General features: G+C 46.9%; 1 protein-coding gene and 1 long non-coding RNA gene across 8 annotated transcripts in view; one reads left to right on the forward strand and one right to left on the reverse strand.

Annotated features, from left to right (window-relative positions):
- Positions 1-5,702: 5,702 nt before the first annotated feature.
- The window catches only part of LOC111090674, a 33,717-nt gene continuing 11,698 nt past the window's right edge, over positions 5,703-27,721 (forward strand). Inside the window, exons 1-2 of one of the 2 annotated variants that reach the window (XR_005372604.1) lie at positions 5,703-5,757; positions 7,817-7,928. This is a non-coding gene — a long non-coding RNA (uncharacterized LOC111090674). Of the gene's footprint in view, positions 5,758-7,782; positions 7,929-27,721 lie in introns of both variants that reach the window. The other variant, XR_005372605.1, reaches the window with a different exon arrangement.
- SYT6 (synaptotagmin 6) overlaps positions 21,352-27,721 on the reverse strand; it is a 64,666-nt gene continuing 58,296 nt past the window's right edge. For all 6 annotated transcript variants that reach the window (XR_005372603.1, XR_005372602.1, XM_038561826.1 and 3 more), the window contains one exon: positions 21,352-27,549. Coding sequence is in view for 4 of the 6 variants with exons in the window: in XM_038561826.1 (XP_038417754.1) it covers positions 27,478-27,549 (72 nt within the window). In the remaining 2 variants the exon portion in view is untranslated. The remainder of the gene's footprint in view (positions 27,550-27,721) is intronic.

Genomic DNA, 27,721 nt, shown 5'->3' on the forward strand with positions numbered 1-27,721 from the left:
TGGCAGAACCTGGATTTGAGCCCAAATACTGTACCTCAGAGTTGTCATTTTAGCCAATTGGCAATTATAACTCTTTAGCCTGGGTCTAAAGATAAACGGCTTGCTGACAAATCTCATTTTAAATGTCAATAGCAGAATATTAATTCTTTACTTCTTTTTACCTTCTTTTGTAATGATTTCATCTTTTCCTTGGCAGGTGGATGCTTAGGGCTAACCACGGGAAAGCTATATCCTATGAAAGGTGAAAGAGGGAAGCACATTAATAATTTTTCAAAATATTGCCTTCTTGCTAATAATAATAACAATATAAGGACATAGAAGTATAAAAATAGTAATGTAATGGGCCAAATATGGACGGTAACCACCTAAGCACTGTTTTGGGAAATGAGCTCTCTTCCCAATGTATACTAAGATCTTGACAAGGGCTACTTCTGAAGCCTTGAGAGGTCCCCCAGCTATTCAGCTGAGAGTTCTGTCCCAAGATGATGAGATCCCCTAGAACTGCTTGGGGATTCACTGCTCACGGAGGACTTCCTGGCCACGTGGCCTCTCAAATTTCTCACCGAGAGGGAGAAGATGCACTAGTTAGTGCCCTCACGTCTCTGGCCTGATTGACAGTTACATCTTGGATGGTGACCAAATAGATGGGTATCCTACCCCGGCAAGCCTGGGTAACACAACTGCCCTTGGGCAAGATACCCTATTCTGAACCAACAAGGCTGAGGACCAGACATGGAGAGTGGTGAATTAACCAAGACCAGTGCCCTGTGGCGACCCACCTCAGCAGCCAGGTGTTCCTAGGGGCCACCCTCTCTGTCTCTGTCTGAGCCTGGTTTCCCCTAAAAGACAAGCCAGAGACAGTCTTAACGGTTAAGTTTTCCTGGAGGGTGGGGACCAGATAGCCTGAATGAGAGTCAGAAGGAGTAAAGTCAGGATGGAGAAAGCTAATTCAAAGATGCACGGGTGGGGGGGGGGCACTTCCTGGTGGCCTGATCATGTGAGGCTGTCTGCAAAGCCACCTGACAGACGTCTCAGAGCTGTCTGCCTAGAGGAGAGAAAGAGAAAGCACTTACCCATCAGCTTCCATCCTCTCTGGTCAGATGTCCGCCCCTCCAGCAACTGGCTGAGGCTAACTCCCCAGGTATACAAGTTTCCTGCCATCCAGGCAGGGAAGCCCCACTGGGAAGCCAGCACTGCTGTGGTGATGGCTGTCAGGTTTAACACAACGACCATCTTAGCTCACAGAGGATTGGTGACTGCGTAAAAGAGGGTAAGGCCAAGAGCATCCCAAGAGGTGTGCCAGCAGTACACGCCTTCTTCAAACTGCCACCACTAGCAGTGTGAGCTCAGGAGGGTCATGTTAGGCCTCAGGGCTTTAGACTCCTCGTCCATGAAGGTGGGGGGACCAAGGGAACAAGGCAGTAAACTCGGTCGTTAAAGCTCTTTTTGACCCACACTCCACATAGAACAGAACTTCTTCTTCTTCTTCTTTTTTTTTTTAGAACAGAACTTCTAAATGGAATCTGAGGAGAAAGGATGCACCGGCTAGCAGACAGACTGGGAGGAGCAGGCCTCCTGGGGAAGGTGCGTCTTGGGAAGGAAGTGGGAGCAGCTGAGGCAGAGGATGCGCAAAGGCTCCCAGGATGTGGGAACAAGGAAAATTCAGTTTGTGCAGAACAGTAGGTGATTTGGGGATTGAGTGGGAATGACAGCCTGTAAATAAGATAGAGGCTTCAAAGATGTGGTGTGGTATGATGGACAGGTATCTGGGCTCTGATGGCAGCCCTGCCACTGAGGAGCTCTATGACCTTGGGAAAGTCAAATGCCAGGTGCCAGTTCTTCATCCATAAAGTGAAATAGGTGTTTCAGGGCCCTCAGGGGACTTCACTCACAGCAGGATGGTCAGAGCCAAGGGGCTTCACTAGGTGGAAGCAGCACTTTTCACCTGACCCAGCTATGGCAGTGGCCTTTTTATCCCCAAGAAAAGGCGGACATCTTACCACTGTGGCAGGCAGATATTCAGTCTGGGATCCCCTGATGAACTAGTAGGGTTTCTACAAAGAGCTGAGCTCCCTGAGGGGAAGCTGGACTATGTCACAGCTAGTATGGGGGACATGAAGGTAGGGCTATTTGAGCTCAGATATCTGGCTGGGGTCATCATCCGGAGGAGGACTTCCTTTTTCAAGCAAGACAAGCTGTAGTCAGTCCTTCCAGTGGCTTCTGTAACTGACCACCAAGATTCAAGCTCTCCTTCTATGATGTAGAAGTACTGCAAGGATGTGGCTGTCCAGCCAGACACCATAGTTCTCCGTCCGCTTGTCCCTGGCTGGGCCCACAGGACTAGGTCTGGCCAAAAGAACCTAAGTAAAAATGATGCGTCTCATTTCCCAGGTGAAGGGATTGATTATCACCTGTGCCTCCCCGAACTGCCTCCCCTCCCTTAGCCTCTGGAGGCCGCATGTTAAAGATGGCAGCATTACGGCAGGGCAGGAGCCTGGATCCCTGAGCCACTGCTTAGGGGACAGGTGCCCAGGAACATTGTCATCAGACTCATCACGAGCAAGAAAATAACTTGCATTGTGTTAATCCAATCATGTTTTGGGGTCATTGTCATGGTCAGCAGCCTATCTTATCTAGTACACCTATATGAGGAAATTCCAACGCCTCAAAGCAGAAGCTCAGCTATTCAGTGATCCACAACTTGGGGAACCTAAGGATGACCCCGCTCATCAGGCTTGGATAATATTTATTTTATTTATTTATGGAGAGATGGCCACATGCCAGACCCTCTTCTCCTTTCAGGGGATGCACTGTTAGGATGACAAAGTCCACGGTCCAAGGAGACAGGTAACAAGCTGACATGCTAAGTGCATGACTTGGAGGATCAAAGCATAACTGATTTTGTCCTGCCCTGCCCATCCGAAGTTCAGTGATGGTGATCTTTCCCTGCAACAGAAATATGGGCAGATACCACGACTGTGCTCTTCACTCCTAGGTGGTAGACAGTTCTTCTGCCACTAAGTTGTAAAACAGCCTCGGTTTGAGAAATGAAATTTCGGGTGCAAGATAATAATTAAAATCTTCAATTGCACCCAAACGTTGAATTAAAACCTCTGAGTTTTGACCTGCTGATGGCTTCCTGACTCCAGGGAAAGGTGCAGAGCCAGCTCCTGTTTTCTTCATTGCATCTTCCCACGCTCAAATTCTCATCTCTTCCTTGCTGGCGTTCTATTCCTTTCAGGGTGTGTGTGTGTGTGTGTGTGTGTGTGTGTGTGAGAGAGAGAGAGAGAGACAGACAGAGAGAGGCAAGAGCATGTGTGGTAAAGGGATGGGGCAGTTCTTTTAGACTGGGAGATTTTGTGTTCTCTGGACCTGGCAGATGCTTAAAGCTGACTCCTTTGGAGAGCCCAATCACTGCATTCCTTTGGCCATGTAGCTGCATCTTAACTGTGAGGGGTTATTTTCTACTCTCTCTTAGCCTCTAGGAGCCTAGTCTTCTCCCTCAGCTTCTTGTTGCTGGGATCTCTGCACCTTCTAGAAGCCTCCATTGGGCAGAACCCAAGACAACTCCTCTCTGATTTTTCTCTTGTGGTTCACATTGGTCCATAGGAAATACTCAAGCATCTCTCATCTGGAAGTGCTGAGTGAACCCCACATAGCACCCTCTACCTTGTTTTCCTAAGCTAACCACTTTAGGTTTCTTAAGTGAGAGTCAGGCATGAGTCCAATATCTGATAACCCTCTTCACCTCTCACCAACTTGAGAGGACACCTGTATAAGCTCTGAGTGGTCCTCTAAAACCCTCTCTCTCTTGAGTGGTAAGAGGTGGCCCTCCCCATCTTACTACCCCTTCCTTGGGGTGGGAGGAGTTGGCTTTCTTAGGATATCAACGACTCCTTCCAAAGAAATCTTCTAGAGATCCTTCTTTCTTCATTTTCTTACCTCTTTTTTAATATACTGAATCTGGCTGAGGAGACCAACAATCATGGGAATGTTCCTGACCGTTTCCTTTGTAGATTTTGTGGACAGTTATCTAGCTCTGAAATTTCACATCTGTTGTCTCTTAGTGTTTTGGTGGCAACTTCTACTTCAGTGTCATGTTACACAGGTAAACAAAGAGAAAATAATTGCAGATAGTAATCAGCTGCATAAAGAAATAGAGTCAGGGCCCAGGGAAGAGGAGCTACTTTAGAATGTGTGATCCAGGAGGGTATCTAGTTCTGAGAAGGTGGCAATTTGAGCTGTGACCCCCAAGGACAAGGAACCAGTTTTGCCAAGATCTGATTATCCATGTGGCAAGGGGCGGGGGGGGGGGGGCGGTGGAGAAAGCATTCCAGGTGGTAGGAACAGCAAGTGCAGAATCCCAGGTGAGAACAATTTGGTGTGTTCAAGGAAGGCCCTTGGGCTAGACTGAATCAGCAAGTGACAAAGAACATTGGAGAAGTGGGTAGGGCCCGGATCCTGTAGGGCCTGGGGTTTTGGATTTTATTCCTACTCCTGGGAAAGCCATTGCAGGGTTTCAAGCAGAGAATGACCTGATCTGATTTATATTTTAAGAGATCAATCAAGGGCATGGAAAGAAAAGAGGGGAAACTATTATAGAATAAAAGAGCCTTAAAGGATGTGATGAGGCACAATGTATAGACCTGAAACCACTCTCATATGGCTAATGAGGTTAAAACTCACCATCTGACCCCCACTAACCCCTGCTTCTTCTTCACAGAAATGCTAACCTTATCTTTTATTTATTCATTTTTTTAAAGTAGCCTCCACACCCAGTGTGGAGCCCAGCGTGAGGGTTGAACTCACAATCTCTGAGCTGAGAGCTGAGCTGAGATCAAGAGTCGGATACTTAGCTGCCTGAGCCACCCAGGCATCCCTAACCTTATCTTTTAGAGATAAACCGCAGGAAGAGCCAAGATAGTTTGAGCGCAACCACATACATACCTGCACAGATGGACTGTGGCTTGTCAGACAGTTACCTCTATTTCATTGTAATGTCAAAATCTTTGCCCAAGGAAGAGCATGAGCTTCAGTAATGTAACATAGGATGCATGTGTGGGCATGTCTCCTGCCAGCTTTTACGTGCGGTGAGTATATGCCTCTTTCTGGATATTCATCCTAACCCTAAATAAAAGGAACCATTCACCTTGGCTCAAGGAGCCAGGGCTTTGGAAGTTATTCCCTATGATCTTTTTATTTGCTGCAAATAAAGTTTCCTCTGTGTGACAAGTTCACCTGGCATAGTCTCTATCTATAATTCACTAAGGAGTAAAATTCACGTTAGTTCAGTTACACACCTAGTCTAGATCCTTCTTCAAATGAGCTAATTGTGAAAAGAGATCTCTGAGACAATCTAGGACATTTGAGTACATACCTGGTATCAACTGATATTAAATAATTCCTGTTAATTTTGTTAAGTGCAATAATAGCGTGACTCTTGTTAAAAGAAAACCTGTATTAATGTGAGATGCATAATGCGCAGGTGGTGATGGGTGATATGCCATGATATCTAATATTTGTTTTGACACGTCCCCCACACACAGAAATCACTGAGCCTTCGCTATATGTGGTTCCTAAGTGGGGTGTCTCTCGACTGGAAGGGGGGCGGTGATCAGATGGAAGCTCATGGTGCAAGGGTGGAGGGGTGGTAAGAGAATTCACCTGAGACAGAACAAAGGAGATAGAATTTTACTGAATACATCACAAGGAAGTGGCCAGCGGGACAGCAGAGGAGAGGTTGTCTGCAAGGAGGCAGTGAGTAGAGACCATTTTTAAAGAGGTAAAATGAGGAGGTATGGTGACATATGGAATCTTCCCTTTTTGGGGATCTGTGCCTAGTTGTAAGTAGCCCATTGGTCAGTGAGGGCCTAAGAATATCTTGAGGCGGGTCGCCTGATGGGCCTGTCTATATCCAGCCAGGGGGTCATTGTGGCCCTTTCTTACATCCTTTTGCTCAAGCCTGTTGGCCTAAAAGCGGCTTCTGCTTTATACTTTACTCTCTACTTAGGTATGTTTTTAAAAATGTATGTTAAATGTGACAAAGAGGGATCCCTGGGTGGCGCAGCGGTTTGGCGCCTGCCTTTGGCCCAGGGCGCGATCCTGGAGACCCGGGATCGAATCCCACATCGGGCTCCCGGTGCATGGAGCCTGCTTCTCCCTCTGCCTATGTCTCTGCCTCTCTCTCTCTGTGTGACTATCATAAATAAATAAAAATTAAAAAAAAATGTGACAAAGAAAATAATTTGACTGCAATGTGGAGAATGGGTTGCAGGGGCAAGAGGGGAAGCAGAGACCAGTTGGGAGGCAGTAATCCAAAAAGGGGGGAGAAGGGGATGGTGGATTAGAGCAGAATGGGACGCTCCAGGTGGAGGTGGAAATAAAGACAAAGATTTTAGAGATAGAGCTAACAGCTTGCAAATCAGATGTGAAAGGAATAGTGGTAGCCTGGGGAAGAATAATAAGAAAGTGACTTTGGGGACAATGGGGTGCCCATTTTCCACACTATCATTTGCATTCTCCAATCCATCCCCATTAGATTGGAGGGGGGGAGGGGATGAGGGACTAAAGCTCTTCCAATGATTTCTGTCTCATGTTAAATTTATGTTCTTGGATTTGGGGCTGGGCTGAGCCCAAGTCAACAATGCAACTGTGAGGAGCTCGCAAAGAGGCAGGGGAACAGGCGGACCGGCTAAAACGTTTAGAATAACTGGAGATTCTGTAATTCCACAAGGTGGGCAACTAGAAGAAATCACATCCCATTAGGAATTGTAATCCTCGACCTTCAGGAAAAACTCTTGGTTTATCCACTCCTGGAATGAAATTTTTTTTTTTTTTTCCACACTAGGCCATACCATAGTGCATTTCAGCAGTGGAGCCCAGAAACACAGATCTCAAATCGACTTGGTTAGATCAATTATGCAAACACCCGTTTAGCTGCTAGAACACTATGTCAGCATTTAGGGAGCTTTAATTCAGCCACAGTGCTGGTCCCAGCAAAGGAACTGACTGCCTGTGATCTGCCCAGAGGCAAACCTATTTGTTGGTAGCGATTTGTTTCTGGTGTCACTCCTTTCTTTTCCTTTCTGTACAACTGATAAGGCAAATGGAGATGTGTATCTGTCACTATGGATCTAACAATAGCTTGGGTTTTCTATATATAATCTTGTTTAATGGAGCGACCCTCCCCTCCCTTTTTTTGCCTGTGTTTTTTCCCTATGGGTGAAGCATTTTTTGTTGTTGTTGCTAAAGTGGTCTGATGTCCTGGCACTGAAGTACACACACACAGAATACAAAGCACTCTTATTGATCACTAAGAGCAGAGGCTCTGAATGGTGCTTGGAATACAGTTGGGACGGTGTTGCGTGGAATGGCCCTCATAGACAGCAGCTGCTTGACCTATTCTGTTTTCTACATCCTACTGGATCCTTGATTGTCTCCCTCTGCTTGGCCTTCCTTGTCATGTTGTTTTCCAGAAAATCAAGTCACCCAGTACCTAACTCTCCCCTGGCCAATAATTTTTAGCTGCTTATTGAGCTGGTGGTGTTGTATCTAATCCTTGCTCAGCCTATCTGTGTGCACTGCCATTAGAGAACACCATAAGTCATCACTTAAGGACCATAATATCCACTCTAATGGTTAGAACACAAAGTCGCCCTCTCCCTTGTGACCAAGTGGCAGTTGAAAGCTCCTGAAATAGATCCCCTATTGTTTTCTTAACAACTTCAGTGTCTGCTGAGTTAGAGTCTCACATATCACTACTCATAGTGCATTTTTCTTTAGAACCTGCTCATTCCTGTGCTTTCTCTGCTACCAGAGATTGGCACCTGCTCCCCAGCTGTCACTTATGGATTTTCCAGAAAGAACCAGCCCTAGCAACCTGCCATCAGATGAGTCACTTAAGCATTTGAATCCAATTTCTTTCTCAGGTAAATGAGAGTAGCATTCCTCCCTTCCTCCATTCTTGGTGTGGTGCCAGGGCTGGGGGTAGGGGTGGGTGGGGGAAGGTTGCTGGGATGATCCAATGAGACATAACTCCTGAATATCCTTGACAAGATATAAGACCCTGCACAAAAGCTTGCAGTTGTAATTAACAAAGAAATGTCCATAGGAGTTAGGAGGTATACATACAGCAACAGATAAGTGTGTCTTTTTTTATAACAAATCTGTATGTAGTATGTGCCAAGCACTGTGCTGTATACAGATAAGAAAACAGGTGCTTACAATCCAGAGTGATGAGATCTATGGTAATGCCAAGTCCCTTATGAGAGTGCACAGAAAATACCTCTAACCTAGACTAAGGGAGGTCAGAAAAGACCCCCGGAAAAGGTGCTGAGCATATGCAAGCCTGAGCCAAAAGACAGCCTGGATGACAGTGGCTTCTGGGAACTGGGAACTGTTCAGTCTGGCTCTTAGACTAAAGTCAAGCAGCAGGGCTGGGGAAGTAGGTGGAGTCATGATTACAAAGGGTTTGGAACATTGGGGCACAATGGAAGGGTTCTAAGAGTGACATGATCAGTTTTGTCTGAAAACCATCTGGGGAATATTTGGGAAGGCTACTGGGATAAGCTAGTTAAAAGTTAATGACGGCATGATCTAAGATAATGCTGGAGGGTTGAAGAGAAGTGGATGGATTCAAGAGATTTTAGGGGGGTAAAATCAATGACACTTGTTGTTTAATTCAATATAGGGATGGGAGTAGAAGGGACAATGAAGGGTAAGACCCCCAATTCTAGCTTGGATGGAGGTGCCGTTCACTGAGATCAGGATTATGGAAGAACAAAGATCGCCATATATAAAGATGATAATTTCAATGTGTGCAATGATTAATTTTTAGGGTCTACAAATTCCGTGTAGAGATATACGTAGTATTTGGATATTCTGCTACTTGTTTCATGATGCTTGCTCCAGGAAGGGACAGGATTACAGACTACGTGGTTCTCACATGACTGCCAACTACACATGGAATAGAGGTCAGACACAAAGGCAATGAGTAGGCTGACAGGTAAATTTTTGTGTATGGTCTGGCTCAAATAAACGAGCTACACCAATCAGGTTTTATCTCTGGAGGGTTTTGACCAAGCCACTGGGTGGACATTGGCGTTGGAAGGTTTTAGAATCAGGGGCTGTGGTAGCAGCCACTGGGGCCACATATAAGTTGTTGAGAGGGTAGTAAAGCTTTAAATGTTAAATAAATTTACATTTAATTTTTTCTTACTTCAGTAAGAATTCTTTCTTACTTCAGTTCTTTTAGGTGTGTAACCAGAAAAGTCACAATTAGAATAGAAATTGGTACTAGGAAATGGGGTTCAGAGTGATAGAGCCTTAACATATGAAACTAGCTATGGTATTATTGGGGTGAGATACAATAAAAATTTATTTTCATTATAGGATAGGAAGTTTGCAGTCTGTGATTTTTGGTGGAAAAACAAGTAATTAAGTTGTCATCTGTTGTCTCTTGAGACTCAGACCATATGCATACCAAAGGTGAATATTTGGGAGGCTTGATGCCTGAATGTGAGAATAATGAAGCCAATTATTTATTGCTTATAACCTTAGATAATAGCCAGCAGCAAAGAGAGAGTTTTCTGTTCAGAATGCCTGTCTATGAGTAAATAAGGAAAACAGAGTGATTATGTAACTCTGGTGCAGACAGCCTATTTTGCCTGTAGCTGGAGCTCTCTGATTACTTCAAGCCAAGTCCAGACCAATGGGCCTTGCCAAACTGTGGTCTGGTCCTAATTTTCTGTCTCATTGAATTTCTAGTGCCAAAGTTAAAGCTCTGATTGACAAAGATGGATGTTCAGACCATTAGAAAGAATTATGGGAGGAGGAGTTGCTGGGGAACATGACACCCCCACAAGCCCCAGCCCGCATTTCTTCCTCCATCTTCCCCACAAAATAAGGAGAGCCTTCCCACTGAGAGGAAGTCTCACAGTGAGGGTTGGAATATGGATAAGGAAAGACAGACTAGGAAAGACATACTGCCTTCACTTCCATCCTTTCTGTGCCATGTGGTATCAGCTATTGAGAGAAGGATGGTCAGATGCAAAAAGGTAATCCTGGGTTCTAAACAACAGAAGATTTGGAAGCCTGATCCTCAGGATTTGTTTGGACTGTTAAGAATAGGCAGCCTTCCAAGGACATCAGTTTCATTGTGCCAACCAGGGGTCCCCTGTGGCTACAGGGTTTGACATACAGTTGGACCAGGAGCTACTGTGTGTTTCTTGCCCTCGAGATCTCTTCCTTTTCTCTAATTTTCTCTTTCTTTCCTCTACTTTTCCAAGTAAGTAATTCCATTCCCTCCCCCGCCCCCCACCTGCTGCCATCCTGGTTTTGCTACCCTGTTGGATAATGGGGGAATGGCAGAGGTTAAATTTACTATTTCATTCAGAGATTGTTAAGAAAATGGTCAGTCACTTTGGGGCAGGATCCCACAGAACTGGAAGAGGGATGGACAGCACCTGAATACTGTGTATCCTGAGGCCAGCAAGCAACCTCGGCAGCAATCTCATGATGCTCACTGACTCTGAATGAGCAGTAGAAGGTGACTTCATGTTCTGGTGGGGAGATGCATGATTTACAGTTGTAAATGACTGTAAAGTTGATTTATAGTTGTAAACGTGATCAAGTTAGATAATATCTTTGAAAATGTCTGAATAGGGAGAAAGTTATGTGTGCCAGGCAGGGTGAGCAGAATAAAATTGATAGGCTTTTATTATATGTCCTGCCCACCATATTCAATATTCAATGCCTCAAGGGACAGCTCTATACACCACACCATCCTCTCCCTCTAGAGGGCCATAGCTATTGGACCTGCAATGGGCCTACCCGGGACAGCCTTCTATGACTTCTGTTGTCTGGATCAAATGGATAGACTCATTCAAGAAGACTCTTTCTCCCTACATTTGAACAAGGAGACATGGAATCTATTGCCATGTGGAGTGGGCTCTGGGTTTGGGTTCTATACGCTTGGGGGATGATAAGTAGGCAGAGGTAGGTGGTGGAGTACAGGAGGAGAACAGAGCAGACCCTGGAGGGGGAAAGACAGAGATACTGCTTCTGTTCTTAATGGGTCCCCCCCTCCCCTCGCACCGATCTCAAATGTAGATCCTCTCTGATCTGGCAAGGAGTTCTGTCCTTGAAGTTCATTGGATTTCTGCTTTCTTAAAATAAATCCCCAACTGTAGCAGAAATCTAGAGTTCAAGAGACAGATCTGGACAGGGTATGGTTTTTGGGCCTGCCTACATTTCCATGGAATGAAGACCTTGGGAGTGGATGAGATCACCCAAGGGAGGTAAAGAGGGAAACAGAAAATGTTGCTATTCTGATCATTATAAATACTTTACATTTCATGCTTGAAAAGACACTTAGTGCTTGTGTGTATTATTTTACTTACCCTCTAAACAACCCTGTGAGGTAGCTATTATTACAATCTAATTTTATAAATAAAGAAAAAATGGTGGTAAAAAGGGCTAAGTCCTATTGCTCAGGTCACACAGCCTATAGCAACAGCAGTGATGGCTCTTGGCTGGTCCACTTTTAAGCTCCCATTTTCCCCTTGAGGCGTGCACCACCAGCACTGCTTAATATTTGCAGAGAAGTTGGAGGGAGAATAAATGAAATGAGAGACATTTATCCTTGGGACCCCCTCGTCTCCCTTTGTGGGTCTCCTCCTTCCTGGACCCATGACCAGCCTGCTGCTCTGCAGCAACTCTCAGGGAGATGGCAGATGCCCCATCTTTGGAGCACAGAGGGATTTGTGTTCCAGTTATACCTCCCAAGGCTAATTCCAGGTTCCTCAGGGCTGGGTTTAATGTTCCCAAATTCTGCTGGTTGGGGTGGATGGTAGGGAAAGACGGTGAGTAATGTTTTGTGGAAAAAGGGTTATGTGATCAGATTGCTTGGGAAAACCTGAGTTAAATAAACACAAAGACTCCTCTACCCTGTTCTTCTCAGTGCCTTATATGTGTTAATGGGCATCTCCCCAAGAGACATATCATCGGAAGAATTTCCCAAACTTACTTGACCCCAGACTGACTTCCAAATGTGGTGGTGTTCAAAGTCATAACAGGGAAGGGGAGAAAGACAGTAAGGGGGTGGAAGGCCAGAGGCTTCAAGAACATCTCACGTCTACCTTTGGGGTTAGCAGTCATCTGCTCCCTCTATGTGGGGGGCTGGCCATGACTGGAAATCTCCAGTGATGTGTGTGTGCATGTGTGTGTGTCCACGAATCCATGCATGTAGGGGTAATTCCTGGCTCTCAGCTCAGAGGCAGGAACCAGATTGATTTTTATCACTTAGCTCTTAAAGTCTCTCATCCCCTAATAGTTGTTCAGGTCTCTCTTGGGACTCCTTGTTCAATAAGCATAGCCCGCCTCTCTTGGGTTCTGGTTGCTTCGTGTGCGGCAGGGCCAGGTGGGGAGATTATTCTCATTCTTCCAAGGCCAGGAAGGAGAACAGGCAAGTCAAGAGGGCTCTTGCCCCTACTACAGACCTTAACGCCTGGGGGGCGGGGGGGAGGCTTGCTCTTGGGCCTGCCCTACCTAGTGAGGATGTGTTGGAAGAAGTCTTTGCAGGGAACTTCTAATTGACACCCTCTGTTTATTTTTGCACCCCTAATTACCCTTTCAACTTGTCATGGTTTATTTTTAGAGGTTTCCCATCCACCTCATTAACAGCTAGTAAGAGTTCCTGTCTCATATTTCTACCATTTATACCCTTAATTAAACACAGTGGCCTTTGTTATCTCTGAGTAGTGGCCTTGTTAGAATTTAAATAGGATGACTTGCAGCTATTCTTAACTGCTTTTTAAGCATCCCATCCCTTTCCTCCAATCCTTTTGTGTGCCACTGGGCCATCTAGAGCCCGGTCTCCCTGGCACTCTCTCTGTTCCCTTTGGTTATTCTTTTCATAATCAAGGGCTGGGCTGGGCTGAGGTTGTATGAGGAGGTTTGGGATTCTGGTTATACTGTTTTGTAGGTTGGCTTTGCTTTGTTGATTTTTTTTTTATTTTTTTTTTTTTGTGGCACCCTTGGCCTCTTTCCTCTCCCCCTCCAGAGTTGTGAAGGAAGAGGTTGGTTTGGGATTTTTTTCAAGCTTTGCCATCCAATGTGTGAACAGAACAGTGATACTTAATTAAATGCACACCAGGACTCAGATTCCCTGACTTTACACCTGCTGATCCTCCCACCTCATCAGGAAAGTGCTGCCTAATTACCTTTTCCTGCTGTCCCAGTTTATTTTCAAACCCTCTTACTGGGACTGGCCAGAATATTGAAGGCATCCATCATCAGCGGCACCTGATCCCAGGTGCCACCTTGCATGGTGCAGTGGCAACGCTCCGTCTAGGGGTGCTGGGGCATCGGTTGCTAGGACAGGAAGGAAGATGTTTCCCCAGCAGTGTTTGGGGGCCATGCAGAGGAACTTGCACTTTGGGCAAGGAAGCACAGTGGGCTGGCCTTCATGGCCTGGGATCAATCTGCCTGTGGAGCTCACAGACTCTGGCAGGATATAAACACGTTGTCGCACCAGTGGCTCAGAGACAGCCAGTGGGGTGCAGGCTGAGGGGGCACCCAAGCCCTGCAGAGGCAGGACAGAGCAGTTAGGGTCAGACTCACCTAGGCTTGAATCTCGGCTCCTCCCCTTGGCCTTCAGCAAGTGCCATGACTTCTCTTACGTATGTTAAGTATCCATCCTTATAGGACAGATGTCAGAACAGGTTGAGTAATGCACAAAAGGAGCCTAGCATGGAGACTGGCATATCACAGGCATTTAACAGATGAGAGCTGCTATTATTAATGTTAGTGTTATTGGACCTGCTGAGTGACTGGGGCTGGAGAGAGGGAGGAATAGAAGAGGATTCAGAAGCCCTGGGCCTGGGAGAGAAAATATCAATGGTGCCATCCCCCAGACAGGAGGCACGGGGAGACCAGGAGCCAGTAGGGAGGGGCGTCAGTTGAGAATGCATCCTACTCTCAACTGTGGGAGCACTGAATTTGAGGTCCCTCGTCATCCACCTGGAGTTCTCCAGCAGGAAATTGGGAGCTTGCGAGGCATATCAGGACGTTTTCTAATGGCAGAAAGAACTGAGGCCCAGTTGACCTCCCATCCTCAGACTCCATGCATAAGACTAGTTGGTGGGACTAGCACCTTCTTGGGCTCCCACCTTCCCTCTTACCTTCTGCTCCAGTCGATCCCTGTTCACAAAGGCTTCCCTAAAATTCTTTAGTATCTGTCCTTTGGAGACTGGGTAATGTTTGTTGACTATAGGAAGGAAAAGATCGGGTTAGGGAGAGGGGTGAGTAGAAGAGCTCTGGAAGAGCTGCCAGGCCAGGGCAGCACTCCAGCCTTGCCTCCTGCCTGGCCCTGCCTGTGCCCAGTCTGCAGTCAGCTTGTGCAGAGCAGATGCTCTGTCATGATCAACCTGTTGGCCTCTGCTTTTGCTCTGTGGTGACATAGAACAAGGGTGCAGGAATGGAAGCAGATGGCTTGCCCTGCTGTGGTAGGGACTGAATTATAATATCACGGGTGAGGTGTGACTGTTAGGGCATTGGGCAGAGCTTCCACAGGGGGTGCATTTGCTGCTAGCACCCAGTCCAGTTCAGATGGACAGTGTACTGCCTATGGGGCTGCCAGACAGATACCCAGGGTGGGAATAATCCCACTCCTAAGACTGTCCAGGAACATAGCCCCCCATGACTACCTACCATGTGGAATTTAGAACACAATCACCCTGTGAGCTGGGACTGGATTGAGGTCTTCACAATTAGGAACAACCGTCCCAATCCAGGTAAAGCCAAATCCCTAATTCTGGGACCAATTGTTCCTCAGAGCATGGGCACCAGAGTCATCTGCCAGCTTGTTGATAGACATATTCCTAGGCTCCAACCCAGGTCTAGTGCATCAGGATCTCTGTGGTCGTGATTCACATTTTTAATAAGCTTTCCAGGTGGTTCAAGTGCACAGTAAGGTTTGAGAGCCACTACTGGAAACCATGACCATGACCATGACCATGACCAGTACGCTTGTACATCTCAGAACTATATTCTCAACCACACACTTGCTATTCTGAATCTAGGTACTTGACCCTGGTCTTGGCTGGTGTGTCCTCCTCCCTAGCGGCAGGTGTTTTTTCTCTGACAGGCTCACCGCAATGGGACACCTGGAAGTGTAGGGTGGTAGGAGGGAGCCAAACAAGAAAAAGATCTCTGATCCTTGCCACAGGTAGAGGACAAGAGCAATAAGGAGACAAGGCAATGCACACAGGCACACACAGTAAGGGAGTGTGTGCTAGCAACTGCTTCAGGAATGCAGTGAGGGCACGCTCCCTTGCCAGGGGCCTGGGTAGCCTTTTTTTTCCAGGAGGAGAGGCTGGAATTAGGCCTTAAAGAGTGAATGTTTATGTTTATATTTCCCAGAGGAGGGAAGGGCATCCTGATGGCAGGATCTGCATACATAAAGCACAGGTGAGAGGTGGCGTTGCCCATAGAAATGGTGGTGAGGACCTGCGAGGTGTCCCAAATGCCAGACTAAGCCATTACTGGTTTCATGGAAGGCAAGATTCTTGATAATATTTAAAATTTTATGCGAACAATAATCATTCCTTTCTCCCCACGGGCAAAAGGGGAGCCAGTAGCAGTTTCAGAGTAAGGGTGGAATGTGTATTAAAGGTGTCGGGGTAGGGGTGCCTGGGTGGCTCTGTGGCTTTAAGTGTCCAGCTCTTGATTTCAGCTCAGGTCATGATCTAAGGATCCTGGGATTGAGCCCCATGTTGGGCTCTGGGCTCAGTGTCGAGTCTGCTTGTCTCTCCCTCTTCCTCTGCCCCTGCCCCTGCTCTCTCTCTGTCTCAAATAAATAAATCTTAAAAATAAATAAATAAATAAATAAATAAATAAATAAATAAATAAATAAATAAATCAGGGTAATGAAACTCTCCAAGAAGTAGACACCAGCTTTTTAGGGGCTGAGAAGTTGTTGTCCAGGGGCCAAATCTGATTAGTATGCCTAGTGTTGTTTTTTTTTTTTTTAATTTCAATTTGAATATCTTTAGATAGAGCTTGCCCCCTCCAGGCCCACAACCTGCCACTCTACCTCCGATTTATAGCCTCATGCATTTCTACTACCTGCTTAGGTGCCGCTGTTTTTGCATTTCCTTCCCAGGGTGGGCAGAGAAGAGGGTGAGAAGGTCTTTATGTTTCATTCCCAGGGTGGGCAGAGAGGAGGATGAGAAGGAGAAATTGCAGTGGAGCCCCAGGGGGTAATGCAGAAGGAAATTATTAGGGTCTAGAGAGAGGGGGGCAGTGAGATAACACAGAGAAAGAAATAAATGTGGTGTGGTGGCTCAGGCAGGGAGAGAAGAGAGTCCAGGATTCAACACATGGGGGAAGGCTGCTGAAGTTCACAGAGAGAGCCAGCGGGGCTGCGACAGGACTTCTAAGGGCCTTGGGCACGGCAGGTGGCAGTTTGGTCCTTGGGAGTATGACGGCAGCTGGGGAAGGAGCAGCAGGAGCACAGAGGCTGGAGGTGATGTCGGGGTGGGTGAAATGATGTAGAAAGTGGGGAGAGGCCAAGGACTGGGTCTGGGGTTTTTCTCACTTCTAGAGATAATGTGCTTAAGAGTTGGGGAGGCTGCAAAGCTGGCTCTGTGACAGAGTCAGGAAAGAACCCCCAGGAGGGAGGCAAGCACGCAGGCGGCACCCTGCAGGAGGGACTGGGAACACTTGTCCTACTGAGCTGTGGCTTTGTGTGCTGGTGGGAAGGCAGCCGGTCTGGCTCTGCTTTAAGTGAGGGCACACTTAGGTGGTGGGACTCCTGTGTGTTTGGCTTCCCTTGGGGGGCTGGCACGGACTCCCTGCACAAGCCTGGCTTTGAACTGGACCATGGAAGGCCGGCTCTCCTCTGACGTGTCACCTGTGTGCTCCCTGCACAACAAGGCTTGGCCGAGGCCGAGCTGTGGCGGTGTCTCCTGAGCTGGCTCATCCCCAGGCTGCTCCCAGGCCTCCTGGAACACTATGGCCCTCCTCTGCTCCTCCAGCCAGAAGCCGGACTCTGCTAGATGAGCTGGGCTTGCGGAACTTGACGCCTCCGTGGTCACTCAGACTTCCACCAGCTAGTTTCCCTTTGGGTTTTAGTGACTCCTTTCTCCCTGCACCTCGGTGCCCTGAGGTTGATGGAGTTGGCCGCTCAGCTGCAGATGGAAGTGGGGAAGCTCATTTTGGAGGTTCGGGATACGGTTTGGGATACGAACGTTGCTTGGCTTCACGTTTTTCCCCAAAGTGAAAATCCAGCTGGTTTGCTCCCCAGTTTGTGTCTGAAGCAGTATCTGGTATTTATAGAGGACTGAACCGAGGGCCAATCAGCTCAGAATGGAAATTCCTGAGCCTGGAGTTCTCTGGAGCCACTGGTTCTTGGCTTCCTCTCTCCCTGGAGTTCAGCTAAGGTTTTCTCTTGAAAACTTTTAAGTTCTGAGAAGTTTGAAGAGGCATCCATGGATCTCCAGGAAAACACTGATTGTCTTTCTCTTGATGTGCACGCCCTGTGTGTTTTCTTATAGTTCGTGGCAAGAAGGTGGGTAAAAGGCAAGGCGACAGGACTCATGGGGGCTCCTTGGGCGCAGCCGTAGGGTCCGGCTCTCAGAGGGTGATGGGCATTGTCTCCTGCTCCTTCCACCTCCGGGACCTCCCGCTTCGGAAATCCCGTGCCTGTGCTAACCCACTGGGCAGAAACCAGAACTGGTTGTTAGCACAAACCTTCCAGCTGCAAGGCAAAGGGATTGCGAGATACCTGACATTTCCAAAGACAGCTGGAATGAGCGAGATATCAACGGACACATTCGTTAAATGTCACCACTTTTGTTTCTCTTCAACGTTCAGTGCCTAAGTTATTCTAAATTAATTGCCCAGCCACTTGATTTATTCTGTACATCCCCCTCCCTGCTCCCTCCTACCCTCTCCAGACTTTAGAGCAGTGCAATCTTATTGCCTTTGTTTTCAAGCTACTCAGCTGTGAAAGGTGAAGAGCCCTCCAAGGAGGGAGGACATGGTCCATGCAGCCCTGGCTGCTGTACTGTGCCCTCGGGCTGCACACCAGAAGCTGAGCCTGGCTGTTGCCACCGAAGCAAACCCACCTCTGTCTTATAGATGTGGGTCACATGACCTGCCCAGGGTAGCCTGGGCAAGCTGGAGAGTCAGGGCTGAACCCAGATGATCTTCTGGCTCTTGAGTTTACCAAATGTAGTGGGGTGGAAGAGATGAACCTGTCCTCACGTGGCAAATCTGGCAAGATACAGCGTTGCATGTCAGGCAGCCATGGGGATGAAACAGAATGGAGAATACAGTTCTAGCCTTAGCTTCCTGGCCAGGCAGAGAGCAAGCCAGGAGCATCAGGGCAGCCCCAGGTTTAAGACCAGGAGGCACAGAAAGAAACCCCTCTGTGTAAGGAGTCAGGCATCTCTGGACCTTCTGGAAAAGAAAGCTAGTGGCAATTAAAGGAGGATGGTTTGCGAAGCTTGTCTCGTTCTTCAATTTCACTATTCACTCTAACTGCAGTGTGTCATCAGCAGTAATTTCTCCAGGGAGATGAAGGACTATGGTACAAAGGGGCCATAACCCTGTCAGCTGTGATTAGCAAGTCCTCTGTCATCTCCAGGACTCATGTTTCCAAAAACACTGAGAATTTCCAGCTGTAGGTTCTCACTCCTCATTGTCCTAGCCCAAAGGGTCCCCATGAGCCTGGCTCAGACACAAGCTGCAATGTGAAGCCACAGAGAACAGAAGAGATGCTACATGTCTCAGGATGCCTGAGGCACCTGCCCACATCACTGCTCTGTCTGCATAATCCCCGATGTGTCACCAAACTTCCTCAATCTGTGCAGAAAAAAGAGTCACCTCAGGGAAAGGAGTCACACATCTCCCCACTCTGCCCCAAGGACTAATTTATTGCCAGTGAGCCATCCTCAGCTGAGGCCCCTGCAGGAGGATACTCACCCCTCTGGTACTAAACAGGAAGAGATGGAAGGCAGGAGAGCTGAGCTAGCTCAGCTCAGCTAACTCCTGAGTTTGCACAACTCCTCTGAGCCCTTGGAGTTCTTCTGCCTGCCTCTCCCATGCCAGCCCATCATGGACTTCCCTTTTCAACAAGTCTGATGACACAGGCTTTGTTTGGAGTTGTGTGTTGTAGAGTGATGAGCCCTCCTGCCATTTCTGAGCTTTCCAGTAGAGCTACCAAGTTACAGCAAGACTTCACTCTGCCTGGCATTGTTTAACACAGACATGTTTATGGGGTGACTGATAGGGCTGAGTGTGATGAGTGGACTCCACAATTCTTCAGCTATTCTTGCAGGGGTAATTGATGTGGGGGAGCAAATGAATGTGCATGAGTGCTGGTTCACAAAGAGGCCACTGCAGGGCTCTCTCCAGGAAGGAATGAGGGTTGGGGTCTCAGAGGGTACACTTAGGGTTGCACTAAGGAGGGTATACATGTAGGTGGATGGCTTAGGCAATCCTTCTCCAGGCTTATTGCGTTATAGTTATTTCCTCTTTATGTATCTGTCTCCTCCTCTGAATTGTGAGCTCCTTGAAGAGATGTGTTTTGTTAGAAGGCAGCTCAGCATCATGTTGATCAATGATTAAGCATCATGCTTAAGCATGTGGACAATGGGATTTAGTTACCTGAGTTCAGTTGTATGACCATGGACAGCTTTATTGACCTCTTATGGTTAAAGAGAAAATTAAGTGAAGCACTGGGAACTTAGAACAGTGCCCAGCATAGAAGAAGTGTGTAGTTGGGGCACCTTGGTGGCTCAGGGGTTGAGCATCTGCCTTCGGCCCAGGGCGTGATCCTAGAGTCCAGGGATCAACTCCCACGTCCAGCTCCCTGCATGAAGCCTGCTTCTCCCTCTGCCTGTGTCTCTGCCTCTCTCTGTGTATGTCTCTCACGAATAAATAAATAAAAATCTTAAAAAAAAGAAGTGCGTAGTGTTTGTTAGTTGTGATTATCAATTGTGTGCCCTCAGCCTAGCACATTATCTGATATATACTAGGTGCTCAACACGTTCGTTGAGTGAATACCTATGTGCATTCAGAAACAGAGATGAACCTGCCTTCATGGGATTTAGTCCAGCTGAAGTTCTTAAGTGTTCTGGGCCAAGGAGGGCAGGAGAGAGAACCTGGACTGTAAGGTTGTGTTTGGTTGGTAGGTTGGCAGTTGGTCCAGGACATTTGCAGTTGTGGAAGATGAATTTCATAGGAAATTGGCAAGAGTTGGGTAAAAAGTCTAATTAGCTGGTTAAACCTCCATCACTGTGCTTGGTCCTACATCAAGCATCATAGCATATGTTTATTAGCAAAAGCCCCAGAGGTGCAGATGGGTTTGTGGACAGAATGTCAGCAAATGGCACCTTATAGGCGATGCCTATAGGATATTTTATAGTGTCCTCAAAAGTTGAGTCCCTGTGAATATTACTTGAAGCTATCTATTGATTCAATGCAATCCCTATCAAAATCCCATTTTTTTGTAGAAATAGATTCATCCTAAATTTCATATGGAATCTAAGGGACCCTGAGTAGCCAAAACAATTTTGAAAAAGAATAAAGCTGGAGGATTCACACTTCCTGATTTCAAAACTTACTACAAAGCTACAAGTAATCAATGTGATACTAGTATAAAGGCACATATATAGACACTGAAACAGGATAGAGAGCCCAGAAATAAACCCTCACATATATGGTCAAATGATTGTCAACAAGGGTACCAAGATCGTTCAATGCGGAAAAGATAGTCTTTGCAACAAATGACGTAGAAAAAAACTGGATATCCGTGTGCAAAAGAATGAAATTGGACCCTTATCTCACAACCTATACAAAGATTTATGTGGATCAAAGACCTAAGTCTAAGAGCTAAGGCTATAAAACTCTTAAAAGAAAACATAGGGGCAAAGTATCATGGTATTGGATTTGCAATGATTTCTCATATATGACACCAAAAGCACAAGTCACAAAAGAACAAGTAGGCAAATTGGACTACCTCAAAATTTAAAACTTTAGTGTATCAGAAGACATGATCAACAGCAACCCACAGAATGGGAGATAATGCTGTATTTGTAAATCATAAGTCAGATAAGGGATTAATATCTCAAATATATACAGAAATCTGACAACTCAACAATAACAAAACACATTAAAAAATGAGCACTTGAATCATTATATTGTGCACCTGAAACTAACATGACACAGTTTGTTAACTATACTGGAAGTAAAATTTTAACCTTGATAAATTTTTTTTAAATGAGCAAAGGACTCAAATAGACATTTTCCCAAAAAAGATATACACATGGCCAATAAGCACGTGAAATGATACTCACCATCACTAATCATTAGGAAAATGCAAATCAAAATCACAATTAGATACCACTTCATACCCATTATGACAGCTACCATCAAAAATACATAAAATAACAAGTGTTGGTGAGGGTGGAGAGAAATTGGAACTTTTGTGCACCGCCTATGGGAATGTAATATGGCACAGCCACTATGAAAAACAGTATGGCACTTCCCCAAAGCATTAAAAAGAGAATTACCATATGATCCAGCAATTCCACTTGTGGGTATATACCCCAGAGAATTGAAAGCAGAGACGAGAAGAGATATTGGTACACCACCCCCCTTCGTGGCAGCATTATTCACAATAGCCAAAAGGTGGAAGCACCCCAAATGTCCACCAACAGATCAATGGAAAACAAAATGTGGTGTATTGATACAATGGAATATTATTCAGCCTTAAAAAGCAAGGAAATTCTGACACACATTACAACATGGATCAATCTTGAGGATCTTCTGCTAAGTGGTACAATCCAGACACAAGAGGACAGGTACGATATGATTCCACTCACAGGAGTTACCTAGATTAATGAAATTCATGGAGACACAAAGTAGAATGGTTTTTGCCAGGGGCTGAAGGGTGGACAGGGAGGAGAGGATGGGGATTTGCTGTTTAATGAATACAGAGTTTGAGTTTCATAGGATGAGAAAAGTTCTATAGGTGGCTGGTGGTGATGGTTGTGCAAAAATGTGAACATATTGAAAGCTGCTGAAATGTACACTTAAAAATGGTAAATTGAAGATAAATATATTTTACCACACACACAAAAGGCAAGAGCAGAGGCTAGGGGGAAAAAGAGCCGTGGGTCCCTGCAAGTGTGGGTGAAGGCAGACTTGCGAGTCATGTTCAAGCACTTGGGATGAACTTGTGAAGAATCATTTTCTGAGGCCCTTGATTGATCTAGTTCTATTGATCTGCATCCTCATCTATCAGCTTTGCTTGGGCACACCTCCATTATTATTCACATCACTTTCTTTTTCCTTGCCCTCTAAATCTTGATGGTTCTCCAAGAAGCCCTCTTTGAGACTCTCCTTGTCCACTTGTGCCCACGTGGCCGTGTCAGCCTCCTGTCCCCACCTCTCATTCTGGGGTGTAAGCTTTCTATAAATGAACTTCTCATGCCTGACCTCTCTGCCAAGCTGCATCTCAAACCAAGCTGTCTGCTACACATCCCTCCCACACCTCAAATTCAGTTGGCCCCAGCTGGACTCATCGTTTCTTCCTTGTTCTGCTGTCTCCGGTTTCTATGGAAGGCTCCATCATTTTTCCTGTGCCTCAAGTGGGAGAGCACTCAATACTCTTGAATACCCTTTCCTCCTCCCTGACTTCCAGATCTGCTCAGCTTTCAGTCCTGTTGTGTTGTGCATCTGTGTTCACTGTGTCCTGTACAGATGCCCTCGTTTCCCTGTGTCCCCGTGCCTAGCTCAGCACTCCACCCCTCGGGTGAATGCCTACAACTGCCTGCCAGCCTCTTGGGTCCCAGTCTCTGCTGGAGGGCTTGCTGCAGCCATGCTGGGAGAGCTGCTGGGAACCAGCTCCATGAAAGCCAGGGGGATGCCAGTCCTGCTCCCTGCCCTAGGGCATCAGACATCTGGATGGGGCTCGCTGCTGTAAACAGGAGTGAGACATAGGACAAATCACGAAGTCTTGAGTGGCCTGTGGCTTCAAAACTGCCCGTGGAGGGGAGGTTGGGTGAGTGAATGAGGCGGGGCAGCTAGCCAGAGCCTCAAAATCAGGCCCACCTCGCAGTTCTGGGTCATCAGCCTGCCTGGGAGCAGGAGGCAAGCCAGCAGTGGAGGGAGGAGGGGCAGCAGGCCCATTTCACGGAGGCAGCTGGGAGGAATGAGGCAGGGACCAGGTCTGCAGCCTGGTGGTGTGGTGTGTGGAGTGCTCAGCCGGGAATATGCCCCCTCCTCCTAACTTCCCCATCCCGAATCCTACCCATCCTTAAGAGCTCTAGATCAGATGTCCCCTCCCTCTCAAAGCTGTCATTCTTTTCTTGGACCCCTGGAGCCTTTTATTTACCTCCCATCCTGCACTCCCCGCTTTCTACCTGGGACCATAGTTACTGATGTTGCCAATTTGCTAGACTAGAAGCTCTTTATGGGCAGCATTCAGGTCTGAGCCAGGGACGGTCATGGGGTTCAGTCTAGTCCTTGAGTTCATTCAACAGTGAATGCACTGCAGCTTCTCTTTGCATCTCTGAACCTGCCCGTCAGTAGCTGCCACCCCCACGGGTCTGCTAACTTCGCTGTGGTCATCCTGAGTGCGAACCAGTTATTTCCAGTTGTTCTTCCCCTGGGTGTTTGAACCCCTGTGTTCTGGGAGGCCACATGCGTGGTCGTGAGCAATGAACTGTGAAGGGAAGGGACATGTGTCACCTCTGGGCCAGAGTGTTGAGGAGAGGCTGCAGAGCGTTCTTTCTCCCTCGGGCGCGGCAGCCAGCAGCCTTGGAGACGCTGAATCCCCCTGGAATGAATCCGAGGAGGTGAGCAGAGCCCCCCCTTGCTGATCTGTGACTCGGACGAGCGCGGATGAGAAGTGAGCCTTCGTTGTCTGCAGCCACTGAAGTCTGAAGGTTGTTAAGGCCGCATCACCCGGCCAGACACGTTTACCTCGTCACCCGATGTGCTCTGGATACAGCCGATACAGCCGCACATCATCCAACCCCGCTGGCTGATGGGTGACCTGACGGAAGGCAGAAGCCAGGGGAGGCTGTGTGTTTACGAGGCAGAGTGCTTCCCTCAGCAGCGCAGCTCCCTGGGGGCATCTCACTGTGGAGTGCAGGTAATTCAGATGCAGGTGCGTCAGAGCCGAGGGTCCCTACCACTCTCCCCTCTACAGACTGCTTCCTAATTTAATTAAAAGCTGGGGGTGAGCGGAGAGGCTATTCTATTAAGTCAGAATGTTCTTTTTAAATATTCGAGGCTGCAGTAGAGTTTTCTCCTCACTCGGCCAAGTAGTGTTATTATGAGAGTTAGCAGAATTCCTCTCCTGGTGGGCGAGAGCAATCGCACTTTCCAGCTCTGAGCGTGCAGCCTGCTTCCCTAGAGAAGCGGCATCTGCAGGGACTGCTCGTGAGCCCAACAGCTGAGGAACCAGCACAGCCCCGCGAACCGAATGCTCTGTGAGCCATAAGTCTGACAAAACACAGGTGGATTCCAGCTTGACGGGGTCTGCAGGTATGCCTTGGGCAGAACAAAAAACCAACAAGCCCATCTGATGTCCCTCTGATGGAAGGGAGGGGGTTATCTATGTGAAACAAAGTTTAAAGATAAAACCGGGCTGTGTTCCGTGTGTATGCAGACAGCTAACCTTCAGGAACATGCGATGACAAGAGAAATGGTCAAGAGACAGAGATTTAATTGAACAAAAACTCCAGGCTGTGACAGGGGCGGGGAGACACGAAGCGGTAATTAACAACATAATGTCTTTAAATGATGTTGCAATTAATTAACATCCTGAGTATGCGAAGGAAGGGTGAGAGGCATCTTTCAGCACAGAAACACAGCTAAATACAGGTGGGAACTTTGTATTAAAAAAAAACAAAACATTGAGATGCAAAAGGCCCTGGTTATCATGGCCTCAGCAAAGCTCAAAACGCCAACCCAAGAAAGAGGTTTTTCATGGCAGAGAAGCCAACAAATAAATCAACTTTGTATTTCATTTTATTCTGAAACTTGTAATTCATTTGATTCTCATCTTCGAGGAAGAGGTATTGGGCTAGATAATGAAGTTGGCAGACATTCATGTTCATTCATGCTTCAGGTTGAGGACTGGTCACCCCAGAAGACGCTGGGTGCGGGGCTCCTGGAGCTGAGGGCCTCCCTGGGGTGGGCTTCTCAGCCTATAGTAATTTACCAGGATTGCTGTAGTGGGAGTGGTAGCAGTGGGGTAGGTGGTGCGGGACTGACCATAATCTGCTCAGGAAATGATTTCCCAAAACCACTGGGAGGTTCACTCATGTAAGTTAGCTGCTTGGACAAGAAAGGAATGTCCGAGAACAGTAACTATTCCCCAATTCACACAGATCACACTCCTTTCTCCAGGAGTCTAGTGGTCATCCTTATGCATCTGGGCGTACGAAGAAGGCAGCTGGACCTGCGTTTTGAGATCACTTCTGGAAGGACCCTCTCATACTAGTTTCTGGGTTGCTCATGACCCAGGAAACTCAACTGTCCCCTGCCTAGTTGCAGGACCCACAGCATCTGCTCAATGATTGAGATGGCTATCTTGATGGAGTCAGTCTAGAGTCAAGAGACAGAATGAAGTTTATGGCCTGCTCTGAGTCTTGTCATGACTTTGTGTGTGTGTGTGTTTTTTTTCTCTCACTCTCAAAAGAACATCCAGCTGCAGTACTGCCTAACGAGGATGACTATCAATCACAAGACAATTTAGGGAGAAACTGATCTTTATACCAATGACACATTAGCTCCTAGCCTAAGGCTCAGTATGCAATCAAGTTTGGTCTATCTGCCTTTACTTTTCTAAGCTGAAAACCTCTCTGGCTACAATATCCTGGTCATCCTCATGCCCAGTCTGAATTTTGGGTAGAAGACACTGCCTAAAGCTATATCAGCAGAGAAATCTGTTAACTTGGCTTAAAGTGAGGGTTACTTTATTGAGTTTCTGCTCCTAAAGCATGTGACATATATAAAGAGTAAGACACAAGGCGTGTGAATAACTTTTCCCTTCTTGAGATTCCATTGATGGAAGAAGGGGTTCTTCAGCAGACTTGCCTTTTGCAAGTCACACACACAACTCTGGAAGTTGGCACTGTGTAATCACAGATAAAGTAGAAACTCACCTCCACGAGTTTACCAGGGCTATACAGACTGAAATTGAGCAAATCAACTGAGTTATAGATGGTCGGTGGGAAGACCACTATTAACTCAACAGAAATGTACTATTACAACACAGAAGAGTTGAAACATCTTTTTTTCCTAGACTGAATTTGGCCTAAGGTAGAGATCTAAAGGAAGAAAATAAAAACAAAAACATCACTACCACCAAAACAAACACTGAAGTACTTAGTAATTCATAGAACTAAAGTTTAAGATGAATATTGTCCTAGAGTCAAGGGGTCTGAAATAGGCTTAAGCTGACTTTGTTTCAATCAAGGAGATTCTCTTCATGGAAAGATGGATTCCAGCTATGACTTGGATTAAAACTCTCCAGTCCCCAAAGAACAGTTTATCTAGGTTTTTCTTTGATCTATTTAGGCATTTTAAACAGTTGCTTGATATGTCATGGAATTATAAAGCTATGCATAACACAGAAGTCATTCTGGAACATGTGCCTTCTCTTCTTTACAATGAAGGTTATTTTTGAGAACAAAGATCCTGTTTTCAAACAAATACGATCATTAACTGTGGTGTGCCAGAAAACATATGGCATGTTTAGTTTCAGCAGAATCATTCCTAAAGAAAGTGACTAAGTTCCAGTGAGGAATCAAGACATTTTCAACTGATGAGGAAAGTCAACAAGGGAGGGGGGCGAGGAGCCCTGCACAACCAGCGGAAGGTGTGCACACGTCTCGGAGCCCCAGTGATGTCATCATAGGACCAGGAGTCCGCATCACGATCATGATCATCGTTGTCACCAAGAGCTTCCAAGGGTGGTGTGGTAACCAGACTTGTAAAGGCTCTCGGCCCGATTCACATCCTTCCGCAGGCCATGGCAGAAGCAGTCATGGCTCCATCCCCCATCCTTCTTCTCCAGGCTTGTGGAGCTTGGTGGAGACACGAAACTGCAGGAACTCAACCTCACCTCCCCCGAAAAAGACGACTATTGTACATTGCATTTTATATGAACCAGCTTCTGGGCTCCCTACTCTTCTTTCTTTCCTACCCACCCCCCACCCCTTCTCCTCCTGGCAGCAGATCCATAAAAAGTGAAAACCACAGAAAACATCACCTTGGGAGACACAAAAGACTAAGACGGGTCTGGCCACACAAGTGTCTTGGCTTTGACCTGCGCAGGAGTGGTTAAGACTTGTGCTACGGCTGCCGCTGCCTCTGCGCAGCACTGTTTGGACGGTTGAACAAGTGCAAAAAGGAACATCGCTGAGTCCCATTGATGTCACCCGGCCGCATGGCTCACGGTGTGGGAGGTGGTTTCGGAGACGGGCACGAGCTCTCGCTGTCAAAGCTGGCAGCCCGGCCCTGCCACTGTGGAGAGGGGAGAAGGCTGGTTATTGATTGCCAAGGGGATTTGCATTTCACTCTTGTAACCTCTCTGGCCCATGCACTGGATTCACCCTGCCCGGCTTGAATTTTGCTGTCAGCCATGCAAAAACAGAAGGAAAAGAGCTATAGAGCTTCTAGTTCAGAATACCTGATT

The sequence above is a fragment of the Canis lupus genome, chromosome 17 (genome assembly GCF_011100685.1).
Source record: "Canis lupus familiaris isolate Mischka breed German Shepherd chromosome 17, alternate assembly UU_Cfam_GSD_1.0, whole genome shotgun sequence".
In the NCBI taxonomy this organism is placed as follows: domain Eukaryota; kingdom Metazoa; phylum Chordata; class Mammalia; order Carnivora; family Canidae; genus Canis; species Canis lupus.